We start from the raw sequence: 20,684 nt of genomic DNA on the forward strand, positions 1-20,684 counted from the left end.
AGTAATTTATATATACAAATATACTATATTTTCTGTTTAATCAAATGGCACTTAATAAATATGGTTAACAACTACACATTTTAAATTAACTCCTTATCCACTTATTTAAGAGGATCAACATCCGACTAAAATATAATTTTTTCTATATGGTAGCTTTTGATTTTTGTTCATTGCAATAGGTACACGTTTTTTCAGTTAGTATAATAATTCTTAGAGGTCATCCATATATAACGAAATCACTCCAGTAGATATCGATACACATTGATACACGATATTGAAAGAAATTAATAATCTGATAAATAATAGCCTTAACCACAAAGAAATTTAGTTACAGATTTGTTTTTAGTAAATTCAAAACAAATGCGTTTTGCCCGAGCCAATTAGAAAGATACCATGGGCTCGAGTTTGAAAAAAGGTTCGAATGAAATAATTAGTTCAGCCGTGGTAAAAACATTAAAGCTAAGAAATTGGAGCTTATGCACAGGTTATTGAGTAATAAATAATTTTGAAAGAAAAGGTGCAGTGCCGTCGATCCCGCTGCTATAATTGAGTGACACGCATAGTCTGTCGCTGCCCTTTTGGTTTCGAGCCGGAGGCTGATAGCTAAAACTATAAGTCTGTAATAGGTCCGTCAGCCACGCTGAATTTCGTTGCCATTGCTGCGTCAGATGCTGTGCCAGATACGGTCGGGTTCCAATTTGGCTGGCTGGCCACCTGGGCACTTAGGTCTTTAACCAATTTTTCAAGGCTAAATATTGTCACAGTACATTGCCACACGAACCCGTCGAAAGAGAAGAACAGAAATGCAAAATATGTAAGTTATTGTGATTAGTTACCCGTTTTAAATTGTTTTGTGAGGATATGTGTGGTGAAGAGTAATGTGTGTGCTTTTGAAAACATTCTTGCATGGGAATTAAAACAGTGCTGGGTTAGTTTGGAATATAGAACAGAGCATAGACTACACCCACGCAATTATACGTTGATTTGCCTCCTTACGTGCGGCGGACACTTCGCTGAGCTCCCGTTTCAGCTGAGCGTGCTCCTTTTTTCGCGGCAGCAGTGGCGGGGGCAGTCCCGGGTTGACCTGGTCCGTAATAAGCGCAAATGTGGGAGGGCTCGGAACTGATTGTTGGGGTGATTTAGGCGTCAGGTGATGGGTTGAGGTTAAGGTTGTCTGCAGCCCGTTGTTTCGTGATTCGTTGCTCGAGCAGGACAGCCGTTTGTTGGCCGTTACCAACTGGTCTGCGCCATCCATCTCGTCCTGCTCCTGCAACTGTTCCTCTTCTATTTCATCATCCTCTTCCAGAGAGTGTGTGGTTTGGGCCGGGGTTTGGTGCATCGTTCCGTAATGCAGGTTGAAGGACTGCGCCCGTCGGACTCCGAGAGCTCCGGCAGCCACCAAGCCGCCGCCTCCTCCGTTCGGAAATGGCTTTCGGGTTCCGCGGGCACGGTCGTTTTCATAGATAATATCGTGATAAGATTGCCGCTGGTTATAGCAACCTGCTAGGGCTTGGCGCAGGCATTTGTTTTCAGCCTCCAGGTGTGACAGGCGTTTATTTGTCTCTTTTTTTTCCAGACGCAACTGCATAACATGGGCCTGCAAGAAAAGGGTCAGCAATGTTAAACCCGCGAAACAGACATTTAAAACCGCACGAACCTTCAGGTCATCAATATCGCGCAGAATTCGGACATTTCCCTCGTTCAAGGACCACTGTCGCTCCTCAACCATTGATTTTACTCTGGAAAAAAAATTGGGATTAAGATTTAAACACATATATTTATAGTTTTATTTCTTACCGACTGAGTAGGGCATCTTCACGAACGCGCGCCGCCTCCTTCACTTCTCGCACCACATCAGTCATCATTCCTGGTGTGTAGGCGCCTGTAAGAAGAGAATCGGTTGTTAGCGATAGCCGATTTCGTTGGACGACCAAATTAGGGGTGCCGACTAGTTTGTACCTGAATGAAAGGTGGGCGCCGGGCTGTGGGTCCCGCCCATTCCACCGCCAAAAACCAAAGGCTGACTTTGTGTGCTTAATCCACTCAAGCTATCTCTACGGTGCCGCATGCCCCCAGAGCCAACCCCGGCCCAAGGCTGGCCATTGGGAGCGTGCTTTAAAGCTTCGATATCGACTGTGATTGTGATTACGAGTGCAAGAAGTACATAGAAAGAGGTAATGGGTGGCAACAGATACTAAATTAATAGGTAATAGCAAGTAGGTTCAATCATACGAGAAATTTGTGTAACTAAAGCCATTTAGCAATTCGAGAAGACAAGTTTATAAGGAAACATGGTGACCAATGAGTCATTTTACAAGGCCTGTAATATACACAGATTCCAGTGCTGCTTTTGATCCCTCAAACAACAAACCTTTTGTTTCGTGCAAATTCCGGCAGATCTTGGAATTCGTGTCGTGCAGTATGTTTATTTGTTCCATTAGTGCCGCGAAGAATTTGTTTTGTTGTGCCAGATCGCATCCACTGCCAGTGTGGTTGCCGTTTCGACACTCTGGTGTATTCTGACCACTCAGCTTGGAGTCGTTATCGGAGGGGTTCAGAAGGCACGGATCGCTGAATCGAAACCTGAAATTAAGAAGGCAGGGCGACTATTAGATTTGAATTGATTGAGGATTGAATGTCTTGACTCACCCTCTGCTGAAGTTTGGGTTGCTTCCACTTCCATCCAGCACATCTGTGGAGTTTGGTTCGTGCTCGGAGCCACCGGCTCCAGCCCCGCCCATCATATTGACCAGTGGTGGCAAGCTGGCAAACTCCTGGCCACCATCGCCTCCGTAGCCCATAGCATAGCCATTAAGGCTCTGGGGTGGGTATAGCATCGGATATCGATGACTTAGGGAGTGCGAATGCTGTACAAAAAAAATGGCGTAGGGTTAGCATTGCTCACGAAAGGTGGGCTTCCTAATGGCATTTACTCACGCGCTGAATCCCCAAGCTGAAGGGAGTGCCAGGGCCCATTCCATATGGCTGGGAACGCTTCGGAAATTCCTGTTGCTTCTGGAGCTGTAGTTGCTGTTTTAGCTGTTGCTGCTGCTGCTGCTGCTGTTGTTGCTGCTGTTGACTCACAAACATTTGTTTATGAGCTGGTGCCGTGGGCGGAATGAAGTCCAAAAACTCAGACGAAGATGACAATTGGGCGTTAGTGGCATCGCGCAAGCAATTCTCCAGCCAGGCATCGAGATGATCCTTGGAATAGTTTAGATCGGTTCTGTTCGTTTTACTGGGGTTGTTTTGATTTAAAGAAGCCGCTGTTGCTTCGTTTTTCGGGGCCGAACAGGAAGCTGCTGCGTTGCGCGACTTCAGTTTCTTCCGCTTGGTGGCATCCACGGCTGAAGGACACAATAGAGTGTTGGGATTAGACATTATCGACGTTTAAGACCCACGCATGGATAGGCCCCACAGCTTTCCATTCCTAGCATTGACGAACTGCAAACTGGCGTTGCAAAAACGCAAATGACTCACAGCCCAAGCTCAACCACTGCGCTGCGTTCAGCTCAACTCGAGTTGTCTCGGGTTTGTAAAGTTATTTCAGCCCACAAAAATGTCGCGGTCTTAAAACGAGTTTCTCGGGTTCACTCGCGTTGGTTTTCCAGTTGCCAGTTTTGTTTTGGTTTCTGCCAAGTAAATGTTTGGTTTTTGAAATTTTAGCGAAATTGTTTTAACCTGGTATTAACGGCTTTGTCACTCGATTGCGATTTCCATTTCCCGACCGGTAACGAGGGCAAGAAAAACAAGAAAGGAAAGCTAACTTCGGGCGGAGCCGAAGTTGATATACCCTTGCAGAATATTCTGTAAATTATATTTTCCAAGACTATTCATATGATGCATTCTTAATAGTCATAAAAAATCCCAACTTTCTAACTTTAAAAACACCAAAGTTATGTCATTTCCAATCGTTCAGTTATATGGCAGCTGTAGGATATAGTCGGCCGATCCTTATGCAATTTGGTAGGTCGGATTGATTGGCCAAATATAAAACCCATGGGAAATCCCAGCTTCCTAACTTTACAAACACCAAAGTTATGGCATTTCCGATCAATCAGTTATATGGCAGCTATAGGATATAGTCGGCCGATCCTTATGAAATTTGGTAGGTCGGATTGATTGGCCAAATATAAAACCCATAGGAAATCCCAGCTTCCTATCTTTACAAACTCCAAGGTTATGGCATTTCCGATCAATCAGTTATATGGCAGCTATAGGATATAGTCGGCCGATCCCGGCCGTTCCGACTTATATACTGCGTGCAAAGGAAAGAAGAGTGTGTGCAAAGTTTCAATTCGATATCTTTAAAACTGAGAGACTAGTTCGCGTAGAAACAGACAGACGGACAGACAGACGGACAGACAGACGGACAGACGGACAGACGGACATGGCTATATCAACTCAGGAGGTGATCCTGATCAAGAATATATATACTTTATAGGGTCGGAGATGTCTTCTTCACTGCGTTGCACACTTTTGACCAAAATTATAATACCCTCTGCAGGGGTATAAAAATAGTTTACATGCAGTTGGACTGCCACTGCAGTGTCGTTTCCATATTTAAAAAGGTCTCTGCAAGATACTCTTTTTGACGTATCCTCAAGCCAATGTTTAAGGTTCGTTTACTGCGAGGGAGTTTAAATTTAGAACCAGAGTACGACGGAGATGGCTGCTCTTAAAAAAGAGAAGCGAAGTGCTTCGATCCAAAACAGAAGGGGAGCCTTTGGGGTGCTAAAAATAGTCCATTATCGAATTATAAGCGGATGTCAATCGCCACCCTTTTTCAGTTGTGGTTGGTGAACATATGAACCAAATTACGAATGGTTTGGTATGGTAAGAATCCTTCTATTCCATCACTGGATAACGGCTCGGTCCGATAGTTCGCGTACGCAGAGCACTAAGGTTAGCAAATAAGTAATCGCAGTCTTACTCATGACTAGTATACAACTTGATTATTGTTTATTTTTCTGCATGCTGTGGGTGGAAAATAAAATATCCAAGTCCCCCAAGATCCAGAGGGCCACGGTTTCATTTTTTTTATACAACTTGTTTTGAAACTCACGTTTACGTAAATATGCGCTTAGAGGACAGCTTCAACAAACCAAAGCTTAAAGATGGCAATCTTTTAGATCCCGAGACCGCTTTAAGATACTGCTAGACATGGCTTTATCGACTTGGATGGTAACGCAACCAGGTATCACCTTTGAAAAGACATCGTTCTTTCCTATTTTCTTTTTCAAATTTTCCAATATAGTTGGTATTTTCGAGTGATCTCCGTACTTCGATGGCAAAAACTTGTTCTATTATAATTCAAAAATTCGTTTCACAGCAATACAAATTTTGTGTAACTGTTTATGCAAACGGGAAATCACTACTAATACTAATTTTCAACAATCAGTATATCATTACGGTGCCTTTTACTTATACAAACCGAAAGTTTAGTAAATCTCGTTTACGTATCTTATTTCCAGGTTAGATCACGTATAGACAATGAAAAGTAAATTAAATCAATCACTGACCGTGAACTCAGCCAATTTGTACAGATAAAGACTCTTGTTTGACACAGGGACAGGAAATTTCCTAACCCTAAAGATATTTTTGAAGCCCTATTTTGAAATTGGTTTGATTCGGTCCTGCTAGAGCTGTTCCTGTTAAAACCTACCTTTGGCTTACCCTAAAATTTCTGCTCCTGGTTATACAGTGTTCAAAAGATATATTTCTAATGGCGTCACATCGCGTGACATAGTCTCAAGTGGCAGTGGGAATTAGCAGCGTTTAGGGCTTTTACCTTCGATTCACTCTGATATCTAGATCTTGCTCACCTCGCTGTGTGCTGCTCAGACCAGTGCCGGGGGTGGCATTCTTCTGGACTCCGTTTCCGCAGTTGATTCCTGGCGTTGAGCCAGGGACATTGCCAGCAATCAAAGGGGACACGTCTGCGGTGGAATCCAAGCCTCCGCCGTTTGTGTTCATCTCCATCTGACTTGTGGTAGTCATTTCTTCATGCAAAACGCTCTGGTCGCTTCTGTAATAGAAACAAAACAAAGAACCTATTATTTAACGTGCTTTTTCATTCATACGATTCGGCAGTCAACCGTGAAAATACAGAAAAACTGCCGGGGAAGACTTGATGTTTGCACCTCGTGCAGTTAGGGGCCCGAGTGAAGAATGAATGAGCGTTGGTCAGAGAAAAAGCAACAAAAGTCATCAAGTTACGTGTGCATAGCCGGAAAACACCTGTCCGTTTTCTTCACCTTCATAAGCTTTGTGGTGGTTGCAGACGTTTTATACATATGTACATATGTATGTGAGTAAGTGAAGGAACTGCAAATTCTTTTTATTGACCAAAAGTAAACAAGCAGAATCTTATTGTATGGAAATGCACTTTACACCATACAAACACATTCTTGAACAAAGCAAAAACGTTTTCCTATGTAAGTAAATATTAATTTGACCTACATTTGGCTACAACGCTTTCTTACAATTAAAACTAATTTCCGCAATGAAAAGTTTTTTGAGTACCTGCTGGGAACATCAAATTAAGCTGTGGGTGTTACTTGAGCCGGTAAAATTAAATGTAAGGATAGATGTTCGAAATTAAAAATTGTGGATCTTGACCATTTTTTTGAGTTATTTGAGTTACACAAACATACATTTCCCGCATGTTATTCAACAGATTTTAAACAATGTTTTACTATAATTTCTTTAGATAAGATAAATATAAGGTATTATATCTTTTTTTATATATTTTATATACAGACGTGTTTTTTTATCTAAAAAATAATACAAAATTATGTAATAATTTGTTCTTACTCTGTAATTATTAAATTATGAAAAGTTTAATGACTCTCGAAAAACTTGATTAAGAATTTTTGATCAAATTCATAAAACCTTCTGCAAGAGTATAACAACTGCTAGATATCTTTAAGATAAGAACTTACTTATAACAAGAAAGGAAAGCTAACTTCGGGCGGAGCCGAAGTTGATATACCCTTGCAGAATACTCTGTAAATTATATTCTCCAAAATTATTCATATGATGCATTCTAAATACTCATATAAAATCCCAACTTCCTAACTTTAAGAACACCAAAGTTATGGCATTTCCAATCGTTCAGTTATATGGCAGCTATAAGATATAGTCGGCCGATCCTTATGAAGTTTGGTAGGTCGGATTGATTGGCCAAAAATAAAACCCATAGAAAATCCCAACTTCCTAACTTTACAAACACCAAAGTTATGTCATTTCCGATCAATCAGTTATATGGCAGCTATAGGATATAGTCGGCCGATCCTTATAAAATTTGGTACGTCAAATTGATTGGCCAAATGTAAAACCCATAGAAAATCCCAACTTTCTAACTTTACAAACACCAAAGTTGCGGCATTTCCGATCGTTCAGTTATATGGCAGCTATAGGATATAGTCGGCCGATCCTTATAAAATTTGGTACGTAAAATTTATTGGCCAAATGTAAAACCCATAGAAAATCCCAACTTCCTAACTTTAAAAACACCAAAGTTATGGCATTTCCGATCGTTCAGTTATATGGCAGCTATAGGATATAGTCGGCCGATCCCGGCCGTTCCGACTTATATACTGCGTGCAAAGGAAAGAAAGGTGTGTGCAAAGTTTCAATTCGATATCTTTAAAACTGAGAGACTAGTTCGCGTAGAAACAGACAGACGGACAGACAGACGGACAGACGGACATGGCTATATCAACTCAGGAGGTGATCCTGATCAAGAATATATATACTTTATATGGTCGGAGATGTCTCCTTCACTGCGTTGCACACTTTTGACCAAAATTATAATACCCTCTGCAAGGGTATAAAAAGTTTAAGTTATGACATTATCCTTTATGATTGGATCTTCTGCAAGGTGCTGGCCTACCAAAAAAAAATTATTAACATTTTTTAAAAGAGCCTGTCGACAAAGTTTTAAACATATCTACGAAAAACGATTTGTACATGAAGTGTAACGAACTGTAAACTGTAAAATCTTCTTTTCATTAAACTGAGTTTTAAAAGGGTGGAAATACAGAGTCTGTATTACAGACACATAACTGTCCAGGTAAATCTTTTCAATATAATGCTTTTACGGGTTGAAAGTATGATATTCCAAGTCAATGAAAAACATTAAACAAATGAATAAACATAGTGTACCCAAACTCTGTGCCAGCTCAATCAGCGCCTAAAATCTGCTCTTCGGCGTCCGTGACTCCTCTCCCACTCGAACAGAATGGGAACGACATTGGCATTGACACATCGGGCGCAGAGTTTCGCTAAAACTATGTATGCTATGTGCCCCTGAAATCTGGCAAGCAAGGTGAGCGTCGAACAAGTTAAAAAAGAAACAGATGCGCAGCATTACTATTAATTTTTGGGCCAAGTTCTTGGCTCTTGGCGGGCTGCCAGCAGAAGGCACATGCCGCAGATGGAGGCATATCAGTTGGAGGGAACAATGGGCACAAAATTCTGGCAGCTACTCAGGAAATGTGCGAAGTCCCTGGGCGGACTAAGTGAGGAATCTATGCCGTCGAGTTCGCCCAAATCGAAGCCGCAAACCGGTTTCACTCAGTACTCGAGTCTCTCACTAGACACGGCTGTGTATTGACCTTTCCATTTAACAAATTTTAATGACACCAATAAAGCGAGGCAGCGTTGTTAGTGGAGATGGCGAAGGCGATGGCAAAGCGACCCCATCCCCGGTCCCCGGACGCGATCAATGACTAAATGCACACGCCAACTGCGAGCCGGAGGAGTGAGTCGATTGGTTTGTTGACCCGACCGGGAAGCACTGAGGGTTACGTTGGTTTCACCGACTCCAAACATTTACTTCAATGTACTGAATACAATCGTATGCACAAACAAAAATACTAAAAATACATATTTGGCAAGTAGTAGGGGCTTATCAGATAGTATAGCCAGATAAACGAAAAGGCACATAATTTCTCTTATGTCTTTGTAAAATTTAGTACGAAATTGGATGCAACTCGAAGAAAAACCATTTGAGGGATTTATAAAAAAAAACGACAAGTTATAGATTGATAGATAAATTGGATTTATCTCCCTGATTTTGGATATTTAAATTTAACGAGATTGTAATGATGTATTGATGAGGAGACCACTAGCACGGTCTGTACAACCTAAGTAGATGTCTGCGAATTTCGGAGGAATGCGGCGGGATCGGCACCACACAGTAACCCAACCACTCATGCGACAGCAGTTGTAGTTTTCAGCGCAGTGACTAGTTTTTAACTTTCGTCTAGGGCCTTGGTGTGGGAAAGACGCCTATCGAGTTTCCCAGTCCCATCCTCACCCCCTGCCCCGGCGTTCCATTGTAAGTGTCTGCTGAGAAATGAAAAGCGAAACGGCTCGAGATGACGTCGTCGAATGGCTTTGTCTTCGCTGGAAGTCAGCTCCTCAAGGTTTAAGGGCACAGTTTAAGCGCCCAATTGGCGAAAGTAAATATGTGCACTCCGAGATTCCAGATTCGAGGGGGCCACTGAGCACGGTTTACGACGGTTGAACGCTAATTATATTATCAGAAGCATCTCAATTTGGCACACACAGCACTCACACTTGCACAGCGGCATTGGCCATCTAAAATTTACTTGCGTCACGCTTTGGGATTGAATTGTATTGGATTTTAGGGGAGCGCGGGGGTGTGGTCACGATTTGGCATTCGCGTATCTGGTCAGGGGACATTTGCAGTTTGAACAACAACCGATAATTAGCCGCACAGCGGAGCAGAGTAGCGGAGGAGAAACATCGATGTTGGCGTCCATGATATCGATGTTTCAAAACAGCGGTAGTACCGATGTTTGGCAGGGCATTATCGATGCTTCTACGCCTCTAACGAGTATTGAAAATCCTACTCGAGCTCTAGTGCACTGTTAACGATTCCACTCCACTTCTGACACACTCTGTTACTTTCCACTCCATTTCTTACGCACAATCTGTTACTTTCACTCCAGTTTTGCGCACTGTTAACCATTCCACTATGTTCTTACGCACTGTTAGTTTCGACTCCAAGCCCGTCCAGCATTAAAACTAGAGGTGGCGCACTGAACCGATGTTTTTCTCTTAGCCATCTACAATAGCAACTATCGATGTTTTATGTTAATCAAAGTGCTCGCTGTTAACGCAAACGTTAATCTTAACCGATTTATGTGTTTGAAAATACCTTTATAAAATGGATTTCAACCTGGATTACTTTGCCTTAGGAATGGCAGTCTTGTAATTCCCCACACATGCAATCTGCATTACTAGATTATATAAGCGAAGTCATTAGAGCCTTTGTAATGCATTTTTGAAATCATTCAAAACCGAAATTATGACCCCTGCTTTTACAATTTTGTTATATCTGCAAAAGTTTATTAGTTACGTAATATTAGTTTTTTTTTTAATATAAATCCTTTGATATTCGATTGACTTAATTATTTTGTTGTATAAATTATCTTATATTATTATTATTATTATTATTATTATGTTATCTATATTATATAAATATTTACATTGGCTTTTGGAGCTAGGTATAAGAGAAGGCGTTACGGAATGGTTTTAAAGTTTATTAGCCATAACTATTTAATTTTCTCAAACATAGCTATTTATGTCAACTTTTCAAATGGCTTTTGCATTACAAAACTTACTACTGCGGACGGTTATACCAAGTAAATCCTATCTTATAGTTTCTTTCTCTCTCTTATAAACATATTTATATTTTTTTCCCGTTTTCACATTTATCAAACACATTTTTAAGGAGGGATTTTAGGTAAAACGCCTTTAAAATTTCCCTTTTTCAAAAAATTCTTTTGATAAAATTCTTCCGAAAAGCTCTCCGAAAAAAGGAGCTGTACGACTCACAAGTTAGCTAAGCTATAAATCCCATCAATCTAGCCCAAAACGGGCGATAAAATATTTGTAATTTGGAATCAATTTGGCACACATTTTATTCATAAAGTGTGAAAAATATAAAAAACTAAAAAGGGAAAAACCTAGAATATCGAAATTTTATACGCAATGGCACGTAAAGTGCATACCAGTATTTAAATTACTACTCAAAATTTAAATTTTATGATTGTTTGTGATAAAGAATACTTACTATATAAATAACCGGAGAGGCGGAAAAAAGTACATATTGAAGATATTGTGTACATTTGTGCATCTGTACTAATTTACGGTCGAGTGACGAATTTTTGTAATTAAACCTTTCTGCATCTTATATTTAAATATTAAGCCCGGCATAGGCTGCCCAAAGTCTGTTAAGACTAGCACTTTTTTAATACAAAAATATGAAAACAGAAATTAAATAGGAACATTTGTAGTCAATACGTACAGTCATGCATACATTATACATACCTTGACACAACTAACTCTTGGTATTTTGATCAAGAGCCAGGCATGTTCCAGTTTTGATATTCAGAAAAAGATGAGGAAAGTATCGGTACCTTAGAATTCAAACGCACAAAGGAATCTTCAACATCCGAAGATAAGTTGGCAAACCAAAGTTGATAAAAATATAAGAAAAACTGCGACTAAATATGCATGCAATTTGGAGTAGTGCAGACGAGCGATTTTAGTAGAGCTTTATTTCGATAAAGGAATCGGTAAAATGGGCTCTACAATGAGCGAGGTACTAAGGGTCCTCAGATGATAGATGACCCGACGACATGGTCGGTGTGGTGGGAATGTTTAAAGCTCTCTGAAAAGAGAAAATTTTGTTTCTGAATGGAACGGCATAAATTACATAAGTTTAACTTATAAAAAGAAATTTGAAAGCTTTAACAAATATCTAAACTAATTTATTTTTAAACTCAAGTTAAATCGAAACATAAAAAACAAGAACTATTAAGCTATTGCCCTGCGCATGCAAGAAACTTAATATTAATTTGTATGCACAACCATATGAATGTATTTTGCAATGTATTTATATCTTTTAAAAATCTGTATGTTTTGGGTGTCGAATATTTTATAACCGCAATTCAAGTGAATGTGTGTTCGTTGTTACAACAAATGCGATATATAAGCTAAATCTAAAACTTCATTTTGGAAGGCAAGCTAAACAGCCGAGTGACTAATCAGCTAATCGAAATCGTAAATCTCAGTATTACACATTTCCAAATTTAACAGAGTACAACAGCGGTTAGCCTCGCCACAAATTACGTTTTCACATTTATCAAACACATTTTTAAGGAGGGATTTTAGGTAAAACGCCTTTAAAATTTTCCTTTTTCAAAAAATTCTTTTGATAAAATTCTTCCGAAAAGCTCTCCGAAAAAAGGAGCTGTACGACTCACAAGTTAGCTAAGCTATAAAATTAAAAATTAGTTGTTTGACTTAATTTAACTTGAATTCCATAACTAGGCAGAAAAAAGAGCTCCCTTAATTAATTGGGCTTTGATTGAATTTTTAAAAACTTGTTTCATTCCAATGTCCACTTGATACGACGTGAGTGCTGGCGACTTACGGACTCACGATTTGCTCCTCGAATCCGTGTTTTCCCCGAATAGAATAAGCAGCGCAACAGTTGTTACTGCGATGCAACTGTCAAAGCGGAGCTTTCGCCAGCGCTTTATGTACATACATAGGGGGTGGAGGGATTAAGCTTCCAGTGCCTGCTTCGAGGCGAATTTTCCATCGAGTGTAAGGGCAGCTAATCCGAAAGCAGTTGAATAAATTCCGGGTCCCAGTCCGTTAATTTTTTATTTCTTAGACGCCCGCTGCTGCTGCAAAGGACTCGGTAACTGGCCGCCCAACTCCGCGAAAACGAAAGTGATAATCAGCAGATTGGTATCTTATTTAGATCTGATAAAAAATTTGACTAGGCTCTGAAATCAATTGCGTGTAGTAGTTAAAGCGTCTAAAAAAGAATTCGGAATCCACAGCCTCCCAAGCGACTCATTTGCTCCGATCCCCAACCGCGGTCCTGTGAAAAATCGATTTCAGTTATCCTGTGCCACTGAGCTGTCAACTCCAGAGCTTTCGCTTTCACACTGCAGTGAAAACAATCTCGCGACTTGCCGTGGGGTCCTGGTGCAATGAATTCCGTGTGAAGGACGCTGCCCTCGCCAGGATCCTCGCATGAGCCAAGATGATCGTTACGTCTGCTTCTGGCCTGGATAGCACTCCGACGCTGGGTACGTGCTTCCCGAATTGCCCCGTTCCGACCTGTCCCCACCAAGCCAATCGAATCTTCTAGGCACCGTCGAAGTGACAACGCTGCTGGGCGCCTTCTTCGGCGTCCTTGTCCTGCTGCTCCTTCTGTTCCTGTACATCAGTCGCAAGTGCTGCTTTCACTACCGCCATGCCATCAACTGCTGCGACGAGCGCCACTTGGCGGCCAAGTGTGTGCAGAAGATCAGTGAGTACCATTGGAAGAGTGATTAGGGATTACCCGCTGATTGACCTGTCCCCATTCTTGCAGCGCGCAAGCGGCGCTACGAGAACACCAGCTCCGACTCGGAGGAGGACATCCTGCGCCGCCTGCGGTGGCACCAGCAGCACCAGCTGGGCGAGAAGCCGGGAGGATACGGGCTGGGGATCAGCCAGGCGAATCCGCTAACAGCGCAGAGCTTCAACTACCATCACTCCGGCACCGACCTGCAGCGGGTGACAGTGACGCGTGACCCCTTGGCCATCGCCGAGCGGGGCAAGGTCGGCATCCCGTCTTCGCACAGCGAGTGCAGCTCAAACGACTCCATGGAGGCCTCCGTGGACAGCCACACAGGCATTCTGACGGGCGTGACCAAAGGTAAGACCTCCGGGTCAGGGGCAGCTAATTGACAGGCGTCGAAATGAATATCCACGTCTTGACAGCTACAGCTACAGCCCCTCACCTGGCGACATCCTTTCGCAATCCGTGTGCAGAACACCGGGCCAAGACGCAGGCTCTGAGGTACCAGCAAAGGGTCGAGGTGGTTGCTCCGCCCAAGATGGAGAAGGAGCGTGACAACGTGGTGGTGGTGCCGGTGGCCAGTACCTACAACATTAACAACAACAACTCAATTGCTACCAGCAACAACAATAATACCAGCAGCAACAACAACAATACCAGCAGCAACAACAACGATGACGTAAGTTGTATTGGATTTGGGGCTTTCCCAGAAATGTCTTCCTACCGAGAGGCAAATCTCGGGGACCCAATAATCCTTTCAGCTTGGGCTTTAAAATAATTGAACTAGTAAGCTGAGATCAAAAATGTATTATTTTAAATACTTGCAAACGCAATTATTAGTAAATATTGGATTAGAATATGGATTACTATTGAATCTACATTACTGGTAATCGAAGAAAATTAACACTCCAGATCAATATCTGGATTACTACTGGATTAACGAAGAATTCCTTTCGCTGGTAGTAATCGAACCTCAGTCCTTTTTCTTTAGTCGAACTTCAATAACTCGAGCCACCATCCTTTATTTGTACTTTTAACTGCCTATACAATAAGTTCGACTCAAAGAGAGTTCACTTTTATTTAGAAGCCATTAATTTTTCACTAGATCTCTAGACTTTTTAGGCTAATCACAATTTCGCCTTCCACAGGAGCCCTTGTTCGACACCAGCGACTTGCGCTCGATCAAGTCGGATGACCTGTTGGTCGGGGTCGATCCCAAGGGGGCGCCCGTCCAGCGCGGACCCATCGAGCTGGAGCTGTCTCTGCTGTACGACGCCCCCATGCGGAAGATGACTGTGCACGTGATGCAGGCCAGAAGTCTTCCGCCCTTGGCCAGTGGTCAGCCCACCCACACGCAAGTGCGGATGCTAATGCTGCCCAGCAAGAAGCAGAAGCTCAAGACCAAGATCCGCAGCGGCGAGAACCCCCAATACATGGAGAGCTTCCTGCTGCACCGCGTCAACCCGGAGGAGGTGAACAACATGGGGCTGCGGGTGCGCCTGTACGGCTGCGAGCGGCTGCGCAAGGAGCGGCTGATCGGGGAGGCGTACGTGAGCTTCGCCACCGTGGACTTGGAGCTGGAGACGAATCTGTGGCTGCCGCTGGAGCCCCGCAATACCTCCTCGGGGCTGGGGTCCACCAGCGACCTGCTAAGCCTGGCGCGGTCGGAGAGTGCGGGCTCTACTTCGTCCATGCAGCATGGGGGAGTCTCCGAGCTGCTGCTGGGCCTGAGCTACAATGGGGTCACCGGGCGGCTAAGCGTGGAGATCATCAAGGGCAGCCAGTTCCGCAGCCTATCGCTGAACAAGGCGCCCGACACGTACGTCAAGCTTGTCATGGTCAGTAGCATCGGGCAGGAGATTTCCAGGGCCAAGACTTCGATCCGCAGAGGCCAGCCCAATCCACTCTTCAAGGAGACATTCGCCTTCCAGGTGGCCCTGTTCCAGCTCAACGATGTCACGCTGATGATCTCCGTGTACGCCAAGAGGCATATGAAGAAGAACGAGATGGTCGGCTGGTTCAGCATGGGCCTGAACTCGTCCGGATCAGAGGAGGTGGCGCACTGGGCGGACGTGTGCGAGATGCCTAAGGGCGAGATGCTGGCGCGCTGGCACGTGCTGGTGGACTCCTGATTCGAGCAGCTGGGCCAGTCCTCTGGACGCAGCGGAAAGGCCCTCAGGAAGCTGGGCCTCGCTGCGTTCAAGGACCGGTCCCGCGAGAAAGCCTCAAAGGAGTCGTGTCTTGAGGACGACGGTGTTCAATTCCCTGCAGACAATGCGGTTGCAGTCGATATTGAGCCGGGCCTGGAGCTCGACTTTGTCTGAAGCATAGGTCGGTGTTTGTGATTTGTTTTTACGCGGGACAATACTCGTACGACGACTGATGTTGTCGAGTATTTGCTCCGGGATGAGACCGACCAAAAGGTTTGGGTCATCCCATCAATCTAGCCCAAAACGGGCGATAAAATATTTGTAATTTGGAATCAATTTGGCACACATTTTATTCATAAAGTGTGAAAAATATAAAAAACTAAAAAGGGAAAAACCTAGAATATCGAAATTTTATACGCAATGGCACGTAAAGTGCATACCAGTATTTAAATTACTACTCAAAATTTAAATTTTATGATTGTTTGTGATAAAGAATACTTACTATATGAATAACCGGAGAGGCGGAAAAAAGTACATATTGAAGATATTGTGTACATTTGTGCATCTGTACTAATTTACGGTCGAGTGACGAATTTTTGTAATTAAACCTTTCTGCATCTTATATTTAAATATTAAGCCCGGCATAGGCTGCCCAAAGTCTGTTAAGACTAGCACTTTTTTAATACAAAAATATGAAAACAGAAATTAAATAGGAACATTTGTAGTCAATACGTACAGTCATGCATACATTATACATACCTTGACACAACTAACTCTTGGTATTTTGATCAAGAGCCAGGCATGTTCCAGTTTTGATATTCAGAAAAAGATGAAGAAAGTATCGGTACCTTAGAATTCAAACGCACAAAGGAATCTTCAACATCCGAAGATAAGTTGGCAAACCAAAGTTGATAAAAATATAAGAAAAACTGCGACTAAATATGCATGCAATTTGGAGTAGTGCAGACGAGCGATTTTAGTAGAGCTTTATTTCGATAAAGGAATCGGTAAAATGGGCTCTACAATGAGCGAGGTACTAAGGGTCCTCAGATGATAGATGACCCGACGACATGGTCGGTGTGGTGGGAATGTTTAAAGCTCTCTCAAAAGAGAAAATTTTGTTTCTGAATGGAACGGCATAAATTACATAAGTTTAACTTATAAAAAGAAATTTGAAAGCTTTAACAAATATCTAAACTAATTTATTTTTAAACTCAAGTTAAATCGAAACATAAAAAACAAGAACTATTAAGCTATTGCCCTGCGCATGCAAGAAACTTAATATTAATTTGTATGTACAACCATATGAATGTATTTTGCAATGTATTTATATCTTTTAAAAATCTGTATGTTTTGGGTGTCGAATATTTTATAACCGCAATTCAAGTGAATGTGTGTTCGTTGTTACAACAAATGCGATATATAAGCTAAATCTAAAACTTCATTTTGGAAGGCAAGCTAAACAGCCGAGTGACTAATCAGCTAATCGAAATCGTAAATCTCAGTATTACACATTTCCAAATTTAACAGAGTACAACAGCGGTTAGCCTCGCCACAAATTATGGTCAAGTATTACAGAATCTGAGTAGAATCTCCCTCCATAAATTGAAAGCAAATAAAGGTGATTATTTTTTCTGAAACAGATTACATATTTCTACTCTTCAATTTAAACAATTAAATTGTCATTGTTGATTATCAAAAGAATAATTTTAATATTACTTAATTGCCATTTAAAATAAAACGATATTATACAAAAAAACCAGTAATATACATAGTTATTTCTTATTTTACCAGCTAACTCCTCGGCTCGTTCATTTTCTACGTTTTTTCCGTATCTTTCGGCCGCTTCCTGAGTAATTGTCCTCGTCGTCACTATCCACAGCTAATTCCTGGCTTTCCGTTGGGGCTGGGCTTGTGTTGCCGACTTGCTGGGCGTCCCATTCCTTGCGTAGCTCACTAAGCATACCCGGTGTCAGCAGTCCCTGCGCAAGCAATCTTTCAGTAAGACGTCCTCGCGAGGCGCTGGGAAGACGAGGCTCTTTGACGTGGGTCACCCGGCGCATTGCGTAGCTTGAAATCTCTCCGTCTTGGCTGGCCTCAGTGTTCTTAAGCAAGCGAGTGATTTGGAAGACGCCCTGCTGAATGATCTCGTCCAGTTCCTTCTGGGCCTCTCGAACGTTTGCTGCCTCGGGGAAAAGATCCATGAACCGATAGCTGTAATATCAAGAAAGATTATTTATTGTTCTACTGCAGACTAATATGCAACTTGCCTCAGCCAGAGATAGAGGTCCATTACATCAAAGACGGCTTCCAGATGGACCAAGTCCAATATGGTCTTCGGCAGCTTGAACGGCCAGCCGCAGTTCTTTTTGATGAACTCAGAGGTAATGGGCTCGTTTCGGCTATATTGCCGTGCTACCTTTAGGAACATTGAGCAAACAAAGGGCATTTTGCGATTGATTGGGGCGCAACAGAAGACGTAACGGGCTCGCAGAGGGAGCGGTACATGTTGTATCATCTCGGCCAAGAACTTGAAGTCTTCAATGTTGCACATAAAGTACAGGGAATCGTCGACGGTGCACAGGTTCACAAAGATGTCCATTAGGTTGCTCAAGGACGAGTTTGGCAGGTGGTAGGCGTAGAGCTCAATCTGATCGGCAGTGGGATGCAGGCCCGCCTGCTTCAACGGCTCAGGTGTCTGGGCCAATATGCGCTGCAGGATCTGCAGGTCCTCGGACTTGAAGGCAGTTACAAAGCCGTGCTCCCACTGTGTGCGAAAGCGACCCGCTCTTCCCGCTATCTGAAGGGCAGACGAAACTGAAATTGTATTGATCTCACGCTCTCCTTTCTCATTCATAGACGGCTTGATCAAGGAATAGAATATGATTCGACGAATGCTCCTGGAAATAAATGTTGTGCGCATCAGATGTGGCCAAAAAACAAACTTCGACATATTATACTTACAGATTCAAGCCCATCCCGATGGCGTCCGTCGCCACCATTACCTTGCAGCTATTGGCGGGATCATTGAACTTGGCGGCTTGGGCGAGCTTGGTACCAGGAGGCAGTCCCCCATATATTACGGCTACCTCTTTGCCTCTACAAAAAGTCAAGTCAAGTCATTATAATTTTAATACGAATGCAGTGCAATACTCACCGTGCCTCGATTTCTCGTGAAACCGTGTATATATCATGTTTGCTGAAGCAAACGATGCAATCGCCAGGCACGACGTTGTCCAATGAGCCTAGGGCTGTGCTTTCGACGGTAAGCTCCGTAAGACGGTCGTAGCGGCGCACTTCAACTGTTTCACCTGTGGTCTCGCAAATCTTCTGCAAGAGATCCAAGGCTCCTGGCTCGCCACAAACATGCACCTCATCCGCGATCAGCCCCAGGAATGCACGAGTCCAGGCCCAACCGCGCTGGTGGTCGCGGATCTGCTGTATTTCATCGATTACAGCCACCTCATCTGAAACAGAAATGGGAGAACGGGTTACAACTGGTTAAGGAACAGCAAACGACTCGCTTACATGGAGTGTTGACCGATGTCATTTCCACAGTGCACGCGACATGGTTGGCTGGCGAGCTTTCGCTGATGCCAAACTTGCGCTCCTCGCCGGTCACTAGATCGCATGGTGTCCCGCGCTCATTGGACTTATTGTACACTTCCGTGGCCAGGAGCTTCAGGGGGCCGCAGTAAACACCAGTCTTTGCACTGAGGTACCTCTCCATAGCGTGGTAGGTCTTTCCAGAGTTCGTGGGTCCCGCGTGGAACACGATTTTCCTGGTGATGGCGCGAGCGTTGCTGTACCAGTTGGCGGGCTGCCGCAGGTCGGATATTTTCTTCAGGTCGTCCATGCAGTCCAGGTGAGGAAACACGGTTTTTGCGTGGCGCAGGAAGTAGGGGAAGATGTCATCAATGTGGCCCGCTCCCTGCGTAATGTCACTGAAGGTTATGTGCAGGTCGACAGGAAGGTTCTCGGCTTCGATGCAGTATCTTCGGAAAGAGCCGAAGGCCTGTTGCTGTAAGTAGGCTTGGAACGGATGCAAAGTAAGACGCGGGTGGATAATAGAAATCGGCGCTCACGTACCGTCCAGCCCGTTTTCACTGCAAAGAGATTTGATTTCCCGGCGTTGGGTGAACTTGTTAAGGATTTTTAGCAGCTCGGCCTTTTCCAGTTTGCCCACCAGCTCGGAGCCCACGTCCTCGGAGTCAACGTTGGCCTGCACCTGCACCGGCTTAAACAACGCGGACACATTCGTCTCCGGCCTTTTCCGGGAAAACTGAAGGGCCGACCGGTGCATTCGTCGAAAGTCCGAAGCAATCGAAAGGCACGGACGCAGGCTGTGTGTGTGAGGCTGCCGCACTGCGCCCAGCAGGCGGATGCAGCGCCTACAGTTTTGCATGTTTCTCCAGTCTGGGGGAAAACAAGTCCGGTTTTAATTCAACAATTAGCGTAAAATCAGTTCGCGAAACCCACGTTGTTGGCTCTGATATAACAAAGCGGGCTGTGCAGCTGAGGCACAGCTGATTTGGAGGTGGTGAGTGCTCGTGCTCTCTGCTTGCGGTTCCCCTGACGTCATTAGTCATGGAACGTCGTTGCCAGATCCAGCGTTAATAAGATAATTGTCTGGGGAGTTCTTCAAATCTCTCTCACAGTTTTAGATTTGTTTCTTTCCGATTCTTTAATAAATAATAAAAAATAAAGATAAAAGACGAATAATTTAAAAAAAAAATGTTCTGTTCTTTTAAAACAATTTTACGAAAATTTACTGTTTTCGTAGTTTTTAAGACTCAGTAAAGGCAAACGGATTATAAGTTGAAATATTTTTTAAAAACATGGAACAAAGCTAATTTTTGACATTTGATTACTTATGTCTAATAACAATAAGCATTAGGAGGCACAAACTAATTTGACAACTTTTTAATAATGGTTAGCTGTTTAAGTTGCAGTGCTTTAAAAGATGTTACCAATGTCTGAAAGAAAAATAATATATACATAAGAAATTTCTATGACACCGAGAATTTATTTTGTTTTTAAATTCTACTCTCAATCTCTACGACGTGCACAATAATTACAATAAAATACTCTCAAATTTCAAGAAACAGCGCTCATATCTAAAGGCCATTAAA

At 43.0% G+C, this 20,684-nt stretch overlaps 3 protein-coding genes across 12 annotated transcripts; 1 reads left to right on the forward strand and 2 right to left on the reverse strand.

The window, feature by feature from the left end:
* Nucleotides 1-5: 5 nt before the first annotated feature.
* Nucleotides 6-10,071, reverse strand: LOC108044471 (BEACH domain-containing protein lvsC). 8 transcript variants are annotated; one of them, XM_044456850.1, is made up of 10 exons: nt 10,024-10,071; nt 5,826-6,028; nt 2,938-3,347; nt 2,650-2,867; nt 2,372-2,583; nt 1,960-2,133; nt 1,798-1,882; nt 1,658-1,739; nt 969-1,597; nt 6-748 (listed from the first exon to the last, which is right to left on the reverse strand). In XM_044456850.1, exons 2-10 carry the CDS (start codon nt 5,998-6,000, stop codon nt 610-612), a joined length of 2,124 nt encoding a protein of 707 aa, XP_044312785.1. In that variant the 5' UTR covers nt 6,001-6,028; nt 10,024-10,071; the 3' UTR covers nt 6-609. The 8 variants fall into 8 exon arrangements, with proteins under 8 accessions (XP_044312785.1, XP_044312783.1, XP_044312784.1 ...); XM_044456848.1 differs by having other exon boundaries at nt 9,963-10,056; XM_044456849.1 differs by lacking the exon at nt 10,024-10,071 and adding an exon at nt 9,587-9,872.
* A 2,548-nt stretch (nt 10,072-12,619) lies between these two features.
* LOC108044435 (synaptotagmin-16) lies at nt 12,620-15,951 on the forward strand. Of its 2 annotated transcripts, none has more exons than XM_017123452.1 (5): nt 12,620-13,145; nt 13,208-13,369; nt 13,433-13,759; nt 13,825-14,081; nt 14,551-15,951. In XM_017123452.1, the coding sequence occupies exons 1-5, from the start codon at nt 13,100-13,102 to the stop codon at nt 15,532-15,534; spliced, it is 1,776 nt and encodes a 591-aa protein (XP_016978941.1). In that variant the 5' UTR covers nt 12,620-13,099; the 3' UTR covers nt 15,535-15,951. The 2 variants fall into 2 exon arrangements, with proteins under 2 accessions (XP_016978941.1, XP_016978948.1); XM_017123459.1 differs by having other exon boundaries at nt 13,831-14,081.
* A 121-nt stretch (nt 15,952-16,072) lies between these two features.
* LOC108044453 (ATP-dependent RNA helicase SUV3 homolog, mitochondrial) lies at nt 16,073-20,158 on the reverse strand. 2 transcript variants are annotated; one of them, XM_017123470.2, is made up of 7 exons: nt 20,032-20,158; nt 19,642-19,968; nt 19,081-19,584; nt 18,710-19,019; nt 18,517-18,651; nt 17,823-18,452; nt 16,073-17,766 (listed from the first exon to the last, which is right to left on the reverse strand). In XM_017123470.2, the coding sequence occupies exons 1-7, from the start codon at nt 20,132-20,134 to the stop codon at nt 17,364-17,366; spliced, it is 2,412 nt and encodes an 803-aa protein (XP_016978959.1). In that variant the 5' UTR covers nt 20,135-20,158; the 3' UTR covers nt 16,073-17,363. The 2 variants fall into 2 exon arrangements, with proteins under 2 accessions (XP_016978959.1, XP_016978968.1); XM_017123479.2 differs by lacking the exon at nt 20,032-20,158 and having other exon boundaries at nt 19,081-19,573; nt 19,642-19,750.
* Between the last annotated feature and the right edge of the window lie 526 nt (nt 20,159-20,684).

Source organism: Drosophila rhopaloa, unplaced genomic scaffold (assembly GCF_018152115.1).
Source record: "Drosophila rhopaloa isolate 14029-0021.01 unplaced genomic scaffold, ASM1815211v1 contig_155, whole genome shotgun sequence".
NCBI lineage: Eukaryota > Metazoa > Arthropoda > Insecta > Diptera > Drosophilidae > Drosophila > Drosophila rhopaloa.